The 16516-nt window shown below is 48.1% G+C and overlaps 1 protein-coding gene across 5 annotated transcripts in view; it reads left to right on the top strand.

Moving 5' to 3' along the window:
* The window catches only part of Fars2 (phenylalanyl-tRNA synthetase 2, mitochondrial), a 538274-nt gene that overhangs the window by 375467 nt on the left and 146291 nt on the right, over nt 1–16516 (top strand). For all 5 annotated transcript variants that reach the window (XM_023712148.1, XM_023712146.1, XM_023712144.1 and 2 more), the window contains one exon: nt 661–812. In XM_023712148.1, the coding sequence (XP_023567916.1) occupies nt 661–812 (152 nt within the window). The remainder of the gene's footprint in view (nt 1–660; nt 813–16516) is intronic.

The following is a 16516-nucleotide window of genomic DNA, read 5'->3' as shown; positions in this document are numbered from 1 at the left end:
TTGTACATAGGCTAGAGATGTATACAAATGCAGTAACTTCTAAACATCTCTGATTGTAAATATCTATCCAATATAATGAATAAGCTAATAAGCCTGAAAAAAGTAGAATAAAATGGGGAAAGTGTTGTTTATCACATCCTTTAAGGCATAATTGGAAAAATAAATGACTACTTATCAACCTAGTCTTTTATTTTAATAATTAGAAATACTAGCAAATAATAACATTGCTAATTGAAATACCAGGTTTGACAAGCCCTTACTTATTTCTCCATTAAGATTGTTTCCTGAAAGTGTCTCAAGAAGTTAATGAATTGCATGTTAATTAAATCTGAACTTTTATCCTCTAGTATTCAAATGGGAAAAACTAGAATACGATGTATTCAAATTACTTTATGCTAGATTGGACATTAATTGCAATGTAAGTATAATGTGTGGTACTGTTACATATGAATGTTATAAGAACTATGTAGCATTTGGAATGGAGTTTGCTAATTTTGAATATTGAGTTGTCTTTTCAGTTCATTTTGTTCCTGAAAATTCAGATGCTAAAATAATGTTTTTCTGGCATTTTCTATTTAACCAAGTTAAGTTTTCAATGAAAAATTCCTTCTCATCCGACCAACAAATGCATCCTGTCTTTCTCTTCTCTTTTATTGTTAGCCTCTTAGCAAATACCCTGCGCTGACAAATGACATTTCCTTCTGGTTGCCATCTGAGAACTACACAGAGAATGATTTCTATGACTTAGTCCGGACCATCGGAGGAGACCTGGTGGAGAAGGTTGACCTCATAGACAAGTTCGAACATCCTAAGTAAGTGAAGGGCTTTTAGCTTTGTCCTCTGCTGTTACTGTGTGACAAATGTGTGTGGAAACACACAGCAAAACTGTGCTGCAACCCAGCACACCAGAGGTGAGTTCTACTAGATCTACAAATGAATGGATGGCTTGTGAGAAAAGTCAGTCAGTACTCTCAGAAAGTCTAACAAGCTTTTTTATTCTTTCTTGCCTTCTTAGGAAAGGATATGAGATAGAATGTTTTAAAGATGGTGCCATTTCTCACTATTGCTTTTCGAAGTGATTTCTTACCTGTTGCGTTGTAAGTACAAAGGAGATAAGGCAGAGAAAGCACGATTTATGAGGTGCTGTTATGTTAGTCTCTCAGTGTACACTTATCCAGCACTTCCCATACGTCCAGACCTGTGTTAGATTCCTAGAACATCAGTGGATTAGAACTCCTTGGAGTTCACAGTCTCAGGGGAGAGGCGCATATTAAATGAGTCCTTACACAGGTGTGCGGTGCGTGTTGTGCGTGGAGGTGCACTGGCTGTGGCTGAGGACTGATTTCCACAGAAAGGCAGGCAGGCCTCTTTGGAGCATTGAGGTGGAGGGCAGAGGCGCAGCGCGCTCTGGAGCAGGGCTGCCGAAAGCCAACATGCATCCTCGGGGTGGTCACTCAAGCAAAGTGTGGGCACAGATGGCAGCCATGTGACTCAAGGAGGCGGCGAGGTGGGTGAAGAGCTGACTGTCAGGGAGAGATTTGTCTGCAGGGTCAGGCAGGGCCAGAACACGCGAGGTCTGGGATTTGGGATTCGTCCAGACTGCACTTGGGTGTTCCAGAAGCGTGCCAGTTACCTCTCTAACTTGTCCCCCTCCACAAGCCGCGTGGCCTCACTGGCGGAGGAGAAATCACCACGTCCTGTCTCTCTCCCTCTCATCCGCCTTCTCGCTCTCATCCGCCTTCTCCCCGGCCTCCTGCCTTTACACTGTGTCCTTTCTCCACGGCCAGGATGCCGGTTTGTCAGGGATACAACATGGCTTCCACATTCAATCCTTCCTGCTTCTCTCTTTGTTTTATGAACTCTTCTTTCCCTAGATGAAGATACTCAGTGCTCACTGCCAGGTCTTTACCTCAGTTTTATCACTTTCCTAGGTGACTAAATATCATCGAGAAATTTGCTTACGGTCCTGTGAGCATAAGATCCCTTGTGTTAGTCACTTTATGTTTGCTGGGACAAAAGTACACAACACCCACAATGTAAAGGAGGAGGAGTTTATTTTGATCCCCATTTTTAGTCCATAGTCGGCTGGCTGCAGGGCAGGAAGGCATGGCAGAGGAGAGCTGCTCACCTCAGGGCAGCTGGGAAGCAGAGTTAGAAAGAGGTGGTAGGAAGAGGGAGGATAGGGGAGGGCTGGGGAAGGTTATCCCTTCCAGGTCACAGGTCACGGCATGGCCACCGCTGACCCACCTCTTTCTATGAGGCCACACCTGCTAACAGTGCGCCTCTTACATCCTGAATCCGGTCACCTCCCACACACATTTCACAGGCTTGATCATTTTACTTCTCATCCTTAAAAGTAGAATAATTTTATCAGGATATTCCTCAATGCTGACCTGTTCCCTGTTCTATATTGCTGTCTCTCACAAATCAGATTTGACTCTGCTTTTGTTTGGGGAGAGTTCTCTTGAATCCTGTTTTAAGAATGTGTTCTGCTCCATTTCAGCCTTTGGGGATCCAGTAATCTTTGTCTTATTCTGTACCTACCACTGCTCTAATGTTTCAAATCTCTTTATTTCCACTCCAGTTTGTGTGTTTGCCTCTCTCAGCTTCTCTGTCCCTTCCCACATTTTCTCCTGGTTCTCCATTTCTTCAGTCACTGTTTTTGCCTGCTTTTCTAAGTTCTGCAAGCTCACATTCCAGCTCCTGTTTTCTTGCCATCTTTTCTCTGAGACATTTCTGTTTTGTGATCTTCCTTCAAGGAGAAATTGCTTCCCTTAGCTTTAAATTTTTTTGCAAAATATTTAGCCAAAATTTCATATGCTCCAACAATAGCGTTTTTCTACCACTCATGGTGGTAAGTGTGCTACCACTGTCCTCACTTTTTCCTTAACTCTTAATTGATAGATAAGCCTGAGGTGTGTGACTGCCTCTCTAATGCCCATGTTGAATGCACTGGGTTTCTGAAACCTGCTCTGGGGACAAGGTCTGGAGGTAAGGCTGGGCTTGGCATGGTGGGGGCCCCGTAACTGCAGCCCCGTGGCTCCTGTTTTCTCCCGCCAAGACACCAGGTTTTTAGATTGAGCCCTTGTGATTCTTTCTGCCCCACCGCACACCTGCACTTGCTGAGATATGTGGGTTTTCCCTCCCTCTCCCACTGTGAGCCCTCAACAGGAGGCTGTCTTGTCAGGCTGTAGCCTCCCTGCAGAAGTGGTGTTTTGCTGAGTTCACCTGTGTTTCCCCCTTCACTTTCTCCCACTTAGCTGCTTCCTTATTTCAGTTGCTTTGGGCCACTTTTAAATGTCTTTTGGAACTTGGATGGGCTCTTTCTCCTGATTGTATAGCAAAGCGGACATATGGGCAGCCTGGGCTGCTGATGCTGTGAAATGCCGGTGCAAGCCTGGATGTCTCCAAAAGTTCTCATGTTGATAGCAAGTCCAGCGCTCATTTCCGTAGGGAAGGAAAAATATTGGAACAAAACTAATAGCTGAGTGCTCACCAAGATGCCAGAAGTCGAGGACTTGCCATTTTTCTCACTGTTGTTAGCAGAATCAAGGATTCGAAGCACATTCTTAGTCTCAGCCTCTGCAACTCCTTGTTCCTAGAGTGGCCTCAGATCTACCTCAAGGAGAGTGGCCTTTATAGCTTGAGGTGATCAGAGCCTTCCAAGTCCAGAGAGCTGTTAAAAACCCAGGGAGTGGGGAGGATTCTGAGCAGCTGGCTGTTGGGGTCCACGGGGCTGGGGACAGAGTGAATGCTTAGAAGCCTGTGGCTGGGAAGGAAGGTGCTGAATGGCTGGGTCATTAGCACAGTCGCTTGGGAGTGGTGTTGGGTGCCTGTAGCTCCAGGAAGAGCAGACAGAGAGATGGCCCCTAAAAATAGCAAGTGGAGCAGCCAATGTATGAGAAAGACTCCCTTCATGCAAGCCTACTCGCACAGCTCCGCGCTAGTTGGTGAGCAGCGAAGGTGCCTCACTCCTTCTGAAGGAGGTGGTGCTTCCAAATGAAAATTGGAAAGCAACCCAAATCGCTCCTCGTCGGCATTGGTTTCACTGCCTCTTAGGCAAATAGTCGTTGTACAGATAGCAGGGCTGCTGTTCTGGAGCGGTGCCAGGCGGTTGTTCGGCCCAGGTCCTGCATCCCGCTGGTGAGGGGCGTGCGCCCGAGTAAGGTTCCCGTGGGAGAGACTGCTCATTGTCTTTCAGTAGCACACACTGCTGGCACTCATGTAGGAAATAAAAGAACCCATGTTTTTAGCTGAATAATTTTGTAATAAAGACTATACTCCTAAACCGCCACTACAGCAAGTAATCAGTGTGAGTAGACATGTTTAGTAATATTTCTAGAAGTTTCCTTAAAAACTGAGTTGAAGCACTCTATTTTCCTTCTCATTCACTGGATGTCAGTGTAATAGCTGGGACTCTGGTAGCCATTCAGGCTACAGTGTAACTTGGCAGTGGAGGAAGTGTGAAAAGCCATTAGTGGAAGTCGCCTTGCTCCCAGGCACTGGGTGGTGTCCATTCAGCCCTAGATATTTTCATTTATTTATTTTTTTTCTGAGTCAGGGCCTTGCCTAGAAGTTCAAGGTGTTCTTGTTCTTACTATGTGGCTCAGGCTGGCCTTGAATTCCTCCTCACGAGCCTCCAGAGTGCTGGGATTATAGGCGCGTGCCACATGCCTGCTCTTCAGCCCTAGATTTTTAAGTTAGAGGGAAATGGCTTGTTTAAGCTACTGTTTACAGACCTTCACTGTTTATGTCCAAAGCTCAGCCTCACTTCACAGATGTGAGGAACATGTCTGAAGAAAAAGACACATTACTTGGTAATGGTTTGTCCCTGCCTTGAGAACCGCCTGTCACACTTAGGGTGCCTGGCCCAGGAAGTGGCTGCTGAGCGATCGCCCAAGCTTATTCGTGTCAGTCACATGCTGACCTTAGGGTTTATTTAAAATAAATGTTGCTAGACAGTCCAAAGAGCTTCTTTACCTAACAGGAAGATTGTGGCTCAGCCAAGTGTGATGGTACACACCTTTAATCTCAGAACTTTGGGAGGGTGAGGCAGGAGAATAGCAAGTTCATGCCCAGCCCGGGCAATTTTCAACCCGGTGTGACCTTGTTTCAAAATAAATAATAAAAAAGGACCAGGGATGTAGCTCAGTGCCAAAGCACTGGGTTCAATCCCCAGTACTGAAGCCACACCAAACCAAAACTGTGACCCATGCTAGGCTGAGTGAAAGAGAGAGGACTCCTGAGGTAAACAGCTGGCAAACAAACTGAGTGTCATTCTTTGAACATGAAAAGATCCCAGATGTTTCAGGGAATCATAAAAGGCTGATCTCCTAATGTCAGACACATGGAGAAATCTGGTCTTGATTACCAATAAGAGCTTGTGCCCCAAAGGACGCTGGGTACTGAGGTTGGGAGAAGAGTATTTCGCTCAAGCTGCCCTTTAGAACAGCTGCCCTGCTGCTGGGCTATCTGCACCTTGTCTGTGGGCCGCTTCTCTTGCACAGGGCTTCTCTTACTGTGTGTGATTCAGAAATGTAACGCAGCGACTGATAGAACATGAGCATCCCCCGGACGAGGCCATCCAGTGTGCACTGTGCCTGGCATATGTGGACTAATGTGTGCTCCCTGAGTGCGTGCTGACACCCTGCCTCACCTGCCACTTGGGTGGCTCGTCTTTGGTCCTGACTGCATGCAGCTCGAGGAAGGGCAGCATGGAATGTGCCTTCTCCTCCAGCACAGTGGCTCACAGTGTCAAGAAGATGAAAGTGGGGTGGGGGACCCGATGTGTCCCCACTGCTCCATACAGGTGGGGGTGTTGCCAGTCACCCATGAGTCCTGGAGGTGGATTGTAAGATGAAGGGGGCAGAAATTAGACAGGTTCTGTTGGATTTAAAACAGACCCTCTAGGGAGTCCGAATTGGATTGATTTTTTTCCTAAGTATTTGCTTTCATTCCAGAAGGGATGATGGTGCTCGATCTCCCACATGTCCTCAGAGTGCCTGGCTGTAGAGGGGGCGTGGTGAGGTCCCCACTGTTCAGCTTCTGGACTGACCTTCTGGGGATGCTGTTGGCCAGTCACTGAAGTCACAGTCAGGTCCCTGAGTCTCTGGGCTGTGGGCCAGGGCTGGGGTGCTAGACATGATCACCCTGACATACAGGTCACTAAGACGAGGGTCACCTCTTCTCTACAAAGTCTGATTATGTTTTTGTTTGTGACCTATCACAGCGAGGTCTAGTTTAACACTCCTTAGCATGTGCCCTCAAATTCTGATGATATTACTTCCACGGGGCCCCCCAACATTGCCGACCCAGCTTTCCTAGGACAAGAAGGACTTATTTATGATGTGCTGGACTCAGATCTGCTGACTCCTCTGGAACTGAAGTAGGGCTAAGGGCCAGAGACCTCTGCTTCTGGTGCCTCCGACAAGCTCCCTTCCCCTCTCCTCCCCCTCAGCTCCCCTGCTCCCACCCAGCAAGGGTTTCTCTCTGCCTCCTTTTGAATAGCCAGCAGCCTTTCAGGGCCAGTTGTTTTCACACTCCAGGGCAAATTCAGAAAGAAACCAGCCTAATCCTTGGGGTTGCCTGCATCACCTCTGCAGAATCCTTTGTACCAGGCTGCCTTCCAGTGTTCTGGAAAGCTATTTTCCGCCACAAAATAGCCCAGCCCCTCTTTCTCCAAAAACTTCAACAGAAGGACTGGACATTTATTCCAAATTAACACTCCATGTACTTCCTCTTTCCCAAAAGCCCCCCAGCTACATCAGTTTCAGTAGTCTGTGTGGTGGTTCCTTGTGCGTTCATTTGTATCTTATACTCTTTGCTTGCATTTAAACTTTGCTAGGCCATTCCGCATAACAGGAATTCCTTAGGGGCTGTGGCATGGGCGTCACTGTGGCCTGCATGCCTGTATCCCTCCAAAGTTCACACAGGAACCTGATGCCCACTGTGGATGGTGAGAGCTGAGGCTGCATGGTGGTGGCTCAGTCTCTGGAGCTCTGCATGGCCTGTGTGTGAGGTAGATGCTATGGTAAGGTGCTCCAGAGAGCTGCCAGCCCTAGTCCCCTGCCACACAAGGGCACAGTTTCCATTCCTTCGCCTCTCTTCCCTCTGCTGGGTGGAGATGCAAGTAGGAGCCCCCCCCCCCATGAAGCACAGAGCAGCCCTCGTCACGTGCACACTCTGTTGGCATCTTGATCTTGTACTTCCCAGCCTCTAGCGCTGTAAGAAATTAATTTCTGTTGTCTATAAATTACCCAGTCTAAAGCCATTTTTGATACAGCAGCAGACATGGCCTAAGCCATCAGTGGCTCATTTCCACCTTGCCTCATGTGTGTGATGATGGAGGGAGTCTCACCCAGGACATCTGATGGCTGCTTGACTCGTCCTGCTTTCCTTCCTGAGAGGGTCACCTATTCAAGGACTTGAAGTAGCTTGTGGCACCATCACTAGGGGCAGTGTAATACTTAGTGGAAAGAGCTCAGATAGAAATTTGGAAGCCATGAATCGAGACCCCCCTACCCCAGTACTGGAGAATCAAGCTGGGTCCTTCACACTGAGGTAAATCCCTAGCCCTTTTTAATATTTTATTTTGAACCAGCATCTCACTGAGCTGCCCAGATTGGGCTTGCATTTAGAGTCCTCCTGCCTCAGCCTCCCAGAGAACTGGAATTATAGGTGTGTGCTGCCACAGGGCTCTGTCCTGACTGTTCAGCACATGTGATGTTGGGGTCTCCACATCTCGAGTTCCTCCTGCAGCACTAGAAGGAATAACCATTTCCTTAAGTAGTAACTATGAAAATTAGATGAAGCTTCAGAGGTGAAATGCTTTGAAGATTGCACAGGGTTTTAAGAAAAATGGTTAGCTATTAGAGTAAAAATAATAACTTCTACAATCACTCTGACTTGTTCTTTAAAGAATACCCTCAGTACAGCCAGGAGCCTTGGATTTGGCGGCCAGTGCGTCTGCCTGGGGAGTTCTGCAGTGAAGGGAAGCAGAATGCGACTTCCAATAAAAATGTCACCCTGAAATGATCCATGTTTTTCCTGCAATCTGAGGAGTAAATTTTTAATCAGAAAAAGTAGAAAAACTTTGGAAAGTGTTAGAGTTGCTGGTTAGAAAGCTCTGTGGCTGCCGTGGTTGTCTCTGGGTCCTGTATTGGAAAAATGCCGGGCAGGTTGGCACCTCTGGTTTGCAAATCACTCCCAGTCCTGTCTCTTTCGGCAGAGCCCAATAAGTACATTTACCTGACCTTCAAGATTGCTGGGCAGTGGAAAGCTGGTGGCAGGCGATCCGGGGAGAGCCCTGGGTGCAGGGAATGAGCTGGACGTCGTGTCCCCTTGAAAGCGACAGCGTGCTTGTCCCACCAAGAAGCTGGGCAAAATCGGCCGGCCTCGTCTGCTTTAGACTGCTCCTCAGTTCTTCCCTTCCTCCGCCATTTTTATGGCCAGGCTGGCGCCCAGGGCCTTTTGCTGCTGTTCAGACAGCTGAGAAAGCAACTCTCAAAACTATTTTTAGCCTGGATGTTTGTTTTCCTCCTCTTCCCTCCTCCACACACCTTTCCCAGCTTTGCGGGAGGGGTGCATGCCGCTGCCGTCACACTGCAGCCTTGTTTGCCACCAATGTTAGACAGAAGAAAGCACAGTTTATCTAGTCCCAGAACACCTTGTTCCATCTGGTCCCCAGCACGTCATGTTCTTTTTTCTTTCTTTTTTTTAAAACGTATTTTGTTGTGATAGGGCGTCGCTACGCAGCTTGGACTCATAGTGATCTTTCTGCTTTTAGCCACCCCAGTGCTGGGATTACAGGCGTGCACCACTATGCCCAGGCTCTATGGCGGGCTCAGCATGCATGGGGGTGGGGCTGGTGCAGCATGTGGTGCTGGGGATTGAACCACGATCCCTGCGATTGCCTAAGCTTGCCTAAGCAGCTGCTCTAGGCCGCTGAGCTATCTCGCTGTCCCCCACATCATGGTTTGTTGAAAGATTCTTTGGAATCGCTTTTGGGGCTGCTCAGGCCAGGGCCCTAGAGAAGCCTTTCTGCCCAGCCTGGAAGGAACAGAGAAACTGCTTGTCGGCAGCTAGGCCAGGAGAGAGGTCAGCACTTAGCCACTCAGCTGCTGTGGTGCACGGCTTTGTGATAGTGACACGGAAGCCGCCTCTGCTCTGCCTGGGGGTTCTCTGGACGTCACCTTCACTTGACATCCACACTCCTTTTCTGCAGAGTGCAGCTCCAACCCTTTCTTTCCAAGCTACGGGAGGCTATCGTTTGGTTGTAGTTTGTCCCCACCAGCTCTGGGTGGAAGCTTCATTCCTCCTGCAGCAGGGAGTCACAGAGGCGCAGCCTGTCAGGATAGATGAGTGCCGGCTTGCAGGACTGAGTTCTGCCCTCAGAAACTGAATTTGCTGCAGGGAAAGTTGGTCTTTGCAGGGCATCCTGGCTCCCTCGGCTCCTTCCTTGTCACGTGGTCTCTTCCCCTCCAGAATGCCTCACATCCTGTTTCTGCCAAGCTGGGGAAGCAGATGCGCCTGGCTAGATGTGGCTGCCGGGTTGTGAACTTCCTGGCCTGCAGCACTATGAATCAAAATAAGCCTCCTTTTAAAATATATCACCCAGCCTCTGATACTCTGCTAGAGCAACAGAAAATAGACTAAATTGCAGAAGAGTAACTCCCATCCTTGGATGTGTCCCTCTGCCTCTTCTGACAGCTGATCAGATTAAAGCAAGCTTAGGTGCATACCAGGAACACCTGAGAGAGGAAAATAAGTGACAGAGTCTCCGGCATTAATGGCAGGAGGACAAGTCCCACCCCACCCCACCCCATTTGGGCAATGATAAGTGAGACACTAAATTGTTTGGGGAGGGTCTTTAAATTTGTTACCACAGTTCACAAGGCCATATCCTTCCTCCTGCCAACACCCAGATTTGATGTCCAGAGCCACCGTGGAAGGCCTCCCCATTCCCGTCCTGCTGCATGGTCACTCTTGGCATTTCTGTTGTCCTTTACATCCCACAGGTGACTCTGCCATGAAGGTGCCCCTGCCCTCAGAGACAGTGAGGGTGCTGTTTGGGAACCAAGAGATCTGTGAATTCACATGCCACCTGACTGTGCCACCTCAGAGTAACAGGTGTCTTAATTATAGATTTTGGAGTTAAGTCTCTAAAGGTGATTTGTGAGGAATTCTCAAGGATGTACAGGTGAGCTCTAGCAAAGCCACTCTTGAAAAATTCACATTTCTGCACAGAAAAGGGGGTGCTGGCAGATGGAGCCTCTCCCTGCTGATCTCCTGGAGGACACAAACAAGATGGGCTCCTGCACCACTGGAATCAGGACACAGCCTGCCCTGCCGTGCTGCCCAGGGAGCTGGCCTGGTTATTTCTCCTAACTTGGTGTGGCGGAGGCTGCGGCCACAGGGGTGGCAGCAGGTGGACTCCAAGATGGCGGCTGATGGTGGACACAGATGTCAGCCGGGGACACAGGCGGCACCCAGGGTACAGCAGTCTGCCCCCCGCCCCCCGAGAGAAGTCCCTCAGGACGTTTTAGTTACCAGGGAGTGGGGAGGCCACTTCCGTGGGATGTGAGGCACTGATCTTACAAGACAGAGTTTCCTGATCCTCTGCCTAGGTACTCTGCTGCTGTCCTGGGCTCTGATTGGCCCAGCCTGTGAGCTGAGATTGGGCTTGGAGTCCAGAATGAGGCTGAATCTGAGAGAAGATGGAGGCAAGGGTGGTGAAGTTAGAAAAACCTAGGGACCAGCATGTCTGTTCAGCAGCTTCCAGTAGTGTTTTGTTTTGCTTTTCCTAATAGTGCTGGGGTTCCTTCATAACCGCTTATTCAGATGAAGTTTGGAACCAGGGAAGGTGTTGTCATGATGGAAATTTACATGAGCATCTAGTAAGGAAAATCAAGGTAGAATGTTCGTGAGATTGACAGGAAGAAGAGAAAGACACCTTAAGGCCACTGAGGCCGTGCACCAGGCAGACCCTTAGGAAGTGAGTCCACGAGCTTTAGGGTACAAGGGAGAGGGCTCCTTGTGTTCATGCTCAGGTATCCCTGGGATCATGCGTAGCTGCTCACAGGATTCTGAGCCTCCAGCAAGCTCCCCTTTACATATTTTCGGTCACCCCCCAAGCTTACACAGGCAAGCTTACTCCTCCTGGATGTTGCGTGCTCCCTTTTGGGTCCCCAGGGCAAGCCACTGAGGCTGTGCGCCTCTCCCAGGGTCTGTGGTATTCCAGTCTCGCACAGAGCTGTGCCCTCCCCCTTGCGTCTCCTGCCCCTGGGACTCAAGCAACAAAGACAGGCTTTGCATGGGCTTCCTGCCTACCTGGCAAAGCCCCTCACACTGTCCCTAGGTTCCCCCCACCTAGGGGGGAACATGCGAGTAGAGGCTAGAGATTTCATTATGAACCCAACTCAGTCTCGGTTAGACCAAATCCTTTCCTCGGGAGTGCATTCTGAAATCAACAAAATGCCAAGTTGCCTTATAATTTTTTGTGAACATAATATTTTACAAGATGAGTCTTAATGTGTTATTTCTCAGGGGAGAAGGAAAGCCCCACAACAGTTGCTGGCTTCTGTGTTTGACAGATATGGACGGCTATGTTCTGTCCTTTCACTTCCTCCTAAGGGAAACCAACAATAGTGAGATCAGGAATAAGGAAACTAATAGTGAGGATTAAGCAGGTAAAATATTTGTACAAGAGATGACAGCTGTAGTTGAAATGGTAGCAGACAATTTTAAGAAAATAATTGCTCATTCCAACATTCATTGAATATGGTAATTCTTTGTAGCGGATTGATCAGAAACACACGTAGCACACATTTTTCGGAATTCTATAGTGCGAGTAGGATAAACATTTCTAAAACACTCTTATGTTATAATGACTGTCCCATTGCATTGTATTTATACCTCTTTGTATTATAGTACCGTGAATTATTGTCAAGTATGAAGTCTCTAGTTTTCTACTATATTTGGAATATATAATGTCTTACATGCTCCATACTCATTTTTTAAAAATTTTTGCATTTGGTACAGGGTCTTGCTACGCAGCTCAGACTCATAGTGATCCTCCTGTTTCAGCCTCCCCTGTGCTGTGATTACAGGCATGCACCCCTACGCCCGTGTGCCTGGGACAGGCCTAGCACGGCATGTGGTACTGGGTCAAACCTGGCTCCTCTGCTTGCCACGCAGACACTTAGACCACTAAGCTCTCTCCTCAAGCCCTCCATACTCATTTTTTAATGAATACACAATAAAGAGAAATTCCAGCAACAACACGCAGTATGTCATAACCCAACTTGTCATACACGCCAAGAATTACCTCATTTGGAAACAGTCAAGTGGGGTGACCAAAACTCCTCACTGTTAGTTACACAGATTACCTCCGAGGGCAAGAAGAGTGGAGTGGGCAGTGTTGCTGGGAATAGGACTTGCATGTGCAGTAAGCTGGGTTCCAAGTAAACTGCTGATTTAAAAATAATTTGGTTCAGGCCAAATGTTCAGATAAGAAAAGGGAAATAAATGAGAAAAGAGAAAACTGATTTTTAAGGAGACTGCTATTATCTTATACAAAATGCAGTTGAAGGGGGAGGGTACAGCGTGCATAATGCCCTGCGCTGCAGCACCACAACCACACAACACACACACGCACAAAGTATAAAGTACCGTATTGTTAGGTTGGGATACCTAGAAGAATTATGAAAGCATTCATGATAACCTGGGAAAACTTTTTCTGATTAAATTAGGGAAATCACAGGGTTGCATAGAAATTGAAGGGGTCACATTTTAATGTATTTGTATATTTGTTTGTTTGCTTGTTTGTTTGTCACAAAGTAGAAACAAGGGAAAATTTTGAAGGAAGTGTATCAGTTACTTCTCTTTTTGCTGAGGCAAATACCTGACATCTAAATTTAAAGGAGGAAAGGTTTATTTCAGCTCACAGTTCATAGAGGTTTCAGTCCACAGTTGGCTGGTTATACAGCAGGGTGGCGAAGCGAAGGGGCCCTGAAGAGGGCCACCAGTCCATGGCAGAGCAGGCAAGACGCAGTAAGCCGCAGCACAAGCAGCAAGCCTCTCTTCTTTCTGTCCCTTTACTTTCCAGACAGGCTGCAAGCCTAGTAATGTAGTGCCACCCACAGCCAGGATGGGGCCTCCACTGTGCACAGCCAGAACTATGAGCGATCAGTTAGTGGACTAGCCCCGTACAGCACGCCCTTAATCGCAGTGTCACACACCCTAGTTCCTGCCCGCTCTGGAAAGCCCCACCTACGAGAGCATGGGGCCTTGCAGGACACACAGATACGAGTCATAACAGGGCGGAGACAGGGAAGTAAGGGAAGGCCCTGTCTGTGCAAGGAGGATGCAGAAACTTCAGGACTTTTGAACGTGGCGTTTCCAAATCCCTTTGTGTCCAGGCCATCCTGTTCAGAATGATAGCGGGACTGGAGCCCTGGCATGTGCTGCCAGCATCCTCTGTAGAACCAGCTGCTTCCCCATATGCATGACTAATAGGGACACGCGTATACTGGTAGAGTGGGAGTCTGCCCCTTGGCCTAGTTGATGGGTCCAAGGGCAGGCACCTAGCAAAGCTGAATGCATAAGAGCTCCTCTCCAAAATATTTGGCTGGAAAGGCAGAGAGCTTGGGTGGTTCCTCTGGTGGCCAAAGCCAAGAGAACCTAGAACTGCCCCTGGCTTTATGACTAGAGAGACAAGTGCTGAGCAGGGAAACAGAGGGGAGATGCAAGTGCAAGCACTGGCGACCCGGGATCTGTGACGTTCTGGGGCCTGGCTGTGTGGTGAGCTCACCAGCTCTTCCTGTGGTCCACAGGCCAGTGATAATCCCCTGTCATGAAAGCTGGTTTGATGTGGGTCCCTATCACTTGAGGCCACGTGAGTCCTAAGCCACATACAGTTGTACACTCTTGGCATGAACATGGGCCAGGAGAGAGAGAAGCAGCAGGTTAACGGGCTCAGCCTCCACGTAGAGAATTCCAGGGCAGCACAGGGCTGAGGTGGAATTGGGCGTCAGTGCTAGATGTTATTTAGATGAATTAAAATTGGATCCCTTCCCTCTTAGCTAAAAATCCACATCAGACCAGGTTGTAGCTGACCACTTACCATGCGTGAAGCACTGTGCCGCCTACCTGTGGTGTTTATAGTCAGGAGATAGAAAATGCTTTTAAAAAATTAGTACTTATTCCCAGGGTGCTCGCAGTCTGATAGGTAGAGACCCCAGTATTTCCCATCCAGTGTGGATGGTCTCTGAAATGAGAGCCATTGTTTCCAACAGGAGCAGCACCTTGCTTTGCCTTCAAGTCCCAGGTAACTCAGAGAAAGTTCCACTGTCTTGAAAAAGCAAATAGGAATTCACTATGGGAAGGGCCAGTAGATTCCAGGTAGATGGGGAAGCGTGCACAAGCAGAAAGAGAAGACATGTGCAGCAAGCATGAAGAGGGGGACAGGTGTTGCTGGGGAGTTCAGAGGCTGGGTGCTGGCCTAGTGCAATTTCCATGTCTGTAACAGAATGTCCGAGGCTGGGAAGTATATGACAAACAGGTTTACTCCATACTGCTGTGGAGGCTGGGACATCTAAGAGCAGGGCCCCAGCATTGCGCAGGTGCTTTGTCCTGCACTGTTACACAGAGGGCGTCGCGTGGCACCGTAATGGAACTGGCTGGCTCCGGGCCTTTCTAGCCCGTTGTGGGGGCCTCTCCTCCGTGACTGCACCTGACTCTAATTGCCTTCCAAGCCCCACCTCCACAGAATTTGAGAGACAAGTTTCCAGCATGGGAACTTCTGGGTAACACATTCAAACCCACAGAGGACTTGTATTCTCCTATGGAATGTAAACTGGTCCACTAAAAAATGTGGAGGGTCGCTGAACTAATCCAACTCCTCAGAGCTGTTAAATGATGAGCTCTCTTCCCTATGGTGATAGTTGTCGGCCAGGGTTAAGGTTGGAGGTTGGGGGACAAGTCGGTGTGACTTGATGGTCTGAGTGAGGAGATGAGGGTGTGGACTGAGAGGGCGCTGTGGGGAGAAGCTGACTAATGGAGAAGGTGCTGAGGGGTTAAACCCTCTAGGGAAGTTGGCCCATTCGGGGAAGAGAGAGATCCTGGAGATGGAGGGCCAGCCTGTCGCTGATGCCCAACTGTGTGACCAGGAGGGCGGTGTTTGGTGTTTAGGTGGAGTGAACGAGGCGGGGGGATGCTTTGGTGAAGCTTATGTGGTCGCCTCTGGACTTCTACATATGAGGTTGTCCTAAGTGCTCACAGCAGATGCCAGCACTGGCACATGCACTTGACAGCTGGGACCTGGACCAGCCCTGAGGCCCAGTGAGTATCTAGCGCAGGGAAGTATACCTTGCGGGCAGAGTCCAGGCAGCACCTCGCTCCATGTTGGGAGGAAAAGTTGATGTCTTTCTTGTGGAGCAAACAATGTGTACCTCTTTGTAGTTAGGTGTCCACTAACGCTGTAGGAAATTTTCACTAAGCCATCATTTGCTTGTTTCTATTTCCATCCTTATATAGCTCATTTAAAAGGTGGAGTAAAACAGCTGACAGGTGTTCCCTGGATCCACTCTAGGATGAAGAGTTCAGATGTATGACTAGAGATCAGAGTTCCGAGTGCTGAGGTAGTCCACAAGCCTCATTAAATTCACTTCATAAAACATAGCCGCAGTATCTAACTTAAGAAAGAATATGGCATGCAAATTAGGGCCTGAAAATATGAATGGAGTTTGAACCATACTCTGATCAGTATCTCTTAAAATGCCACATGGGAGGGAAAAAAAAAAAAAAAACCCTTGAAATTGCATATACTTCCCTTCTGCTTTGTATGGCAGGGGCATCTGTTCTCCTGTTGCATGGAATTGTCACCTCCACAGGATGAAGCTACGCCTTGAGAGCTAATACACGATCAATACAAGTGCACAAAATTCCTGGGATCAGACCTGACCTCAGCTCACCTCTCAAGCCAAAAACAGCCTCCCAAAATGAGAGAAAGTGGGCCAGGAAGGTGTGAGGAATATCTTGCAGGAGAAATGGAGTTGATTATATTTGGAATGGCGAGAGGTTTTTTGACCTATATTGAGTCAGTGAATATTCGTGCATTGAACGTCTTAGTTTCTAGATTCCTACTTCTTTAGAGAACCTATTTAAATATGAATCCAAAATAATGTTATACCATGTCCGCTGCAGGAGCATGATATATCAGGCAATATAAAACAGATCAAATTCTGAGGAGACTAGTCTGAATTGGAGCTATTCTTAGCATGGTTTAAGTAAAAGAGATCAATATAGATATTCAAGATGGAAAAATCCTGATAGTTAATAGAAAACCAAAACTCAAGGTCTTGGTAACCTTCAAAGCAGAGCTGATGAGATATTTCTCAAGAAACCAATGTCTCAGGGATTTGAGTCAAGGCCGCAGCTGCTCCTCTGTGTCTTCTGGAAGAAACCTTCCTTCATGCCCGGGAGGCATCCTGGGTCTCCGGCACCACCTTGCCCCATG

This window comes from Octodon degus, unplaced genomic scaffold (genome assembly GCF_000260255.1).
Source record: "Octodon degus isolate 3935 unplaced genomic scaffold, OctDeg1.0 scaffold00023, whole genome shotgun sequence".
In the NCBI taxonomy this organism is placed as follows: Eukaryota; Metazoa; Chordata; class Mammalia; order Rodentia; family Octodontidae; genus Octodon; species Octodon degus.
Note: the sequence above shows the minus strand (reverse complement) of the source record. Positions and strands in the feature narration are given on the sequence as shown.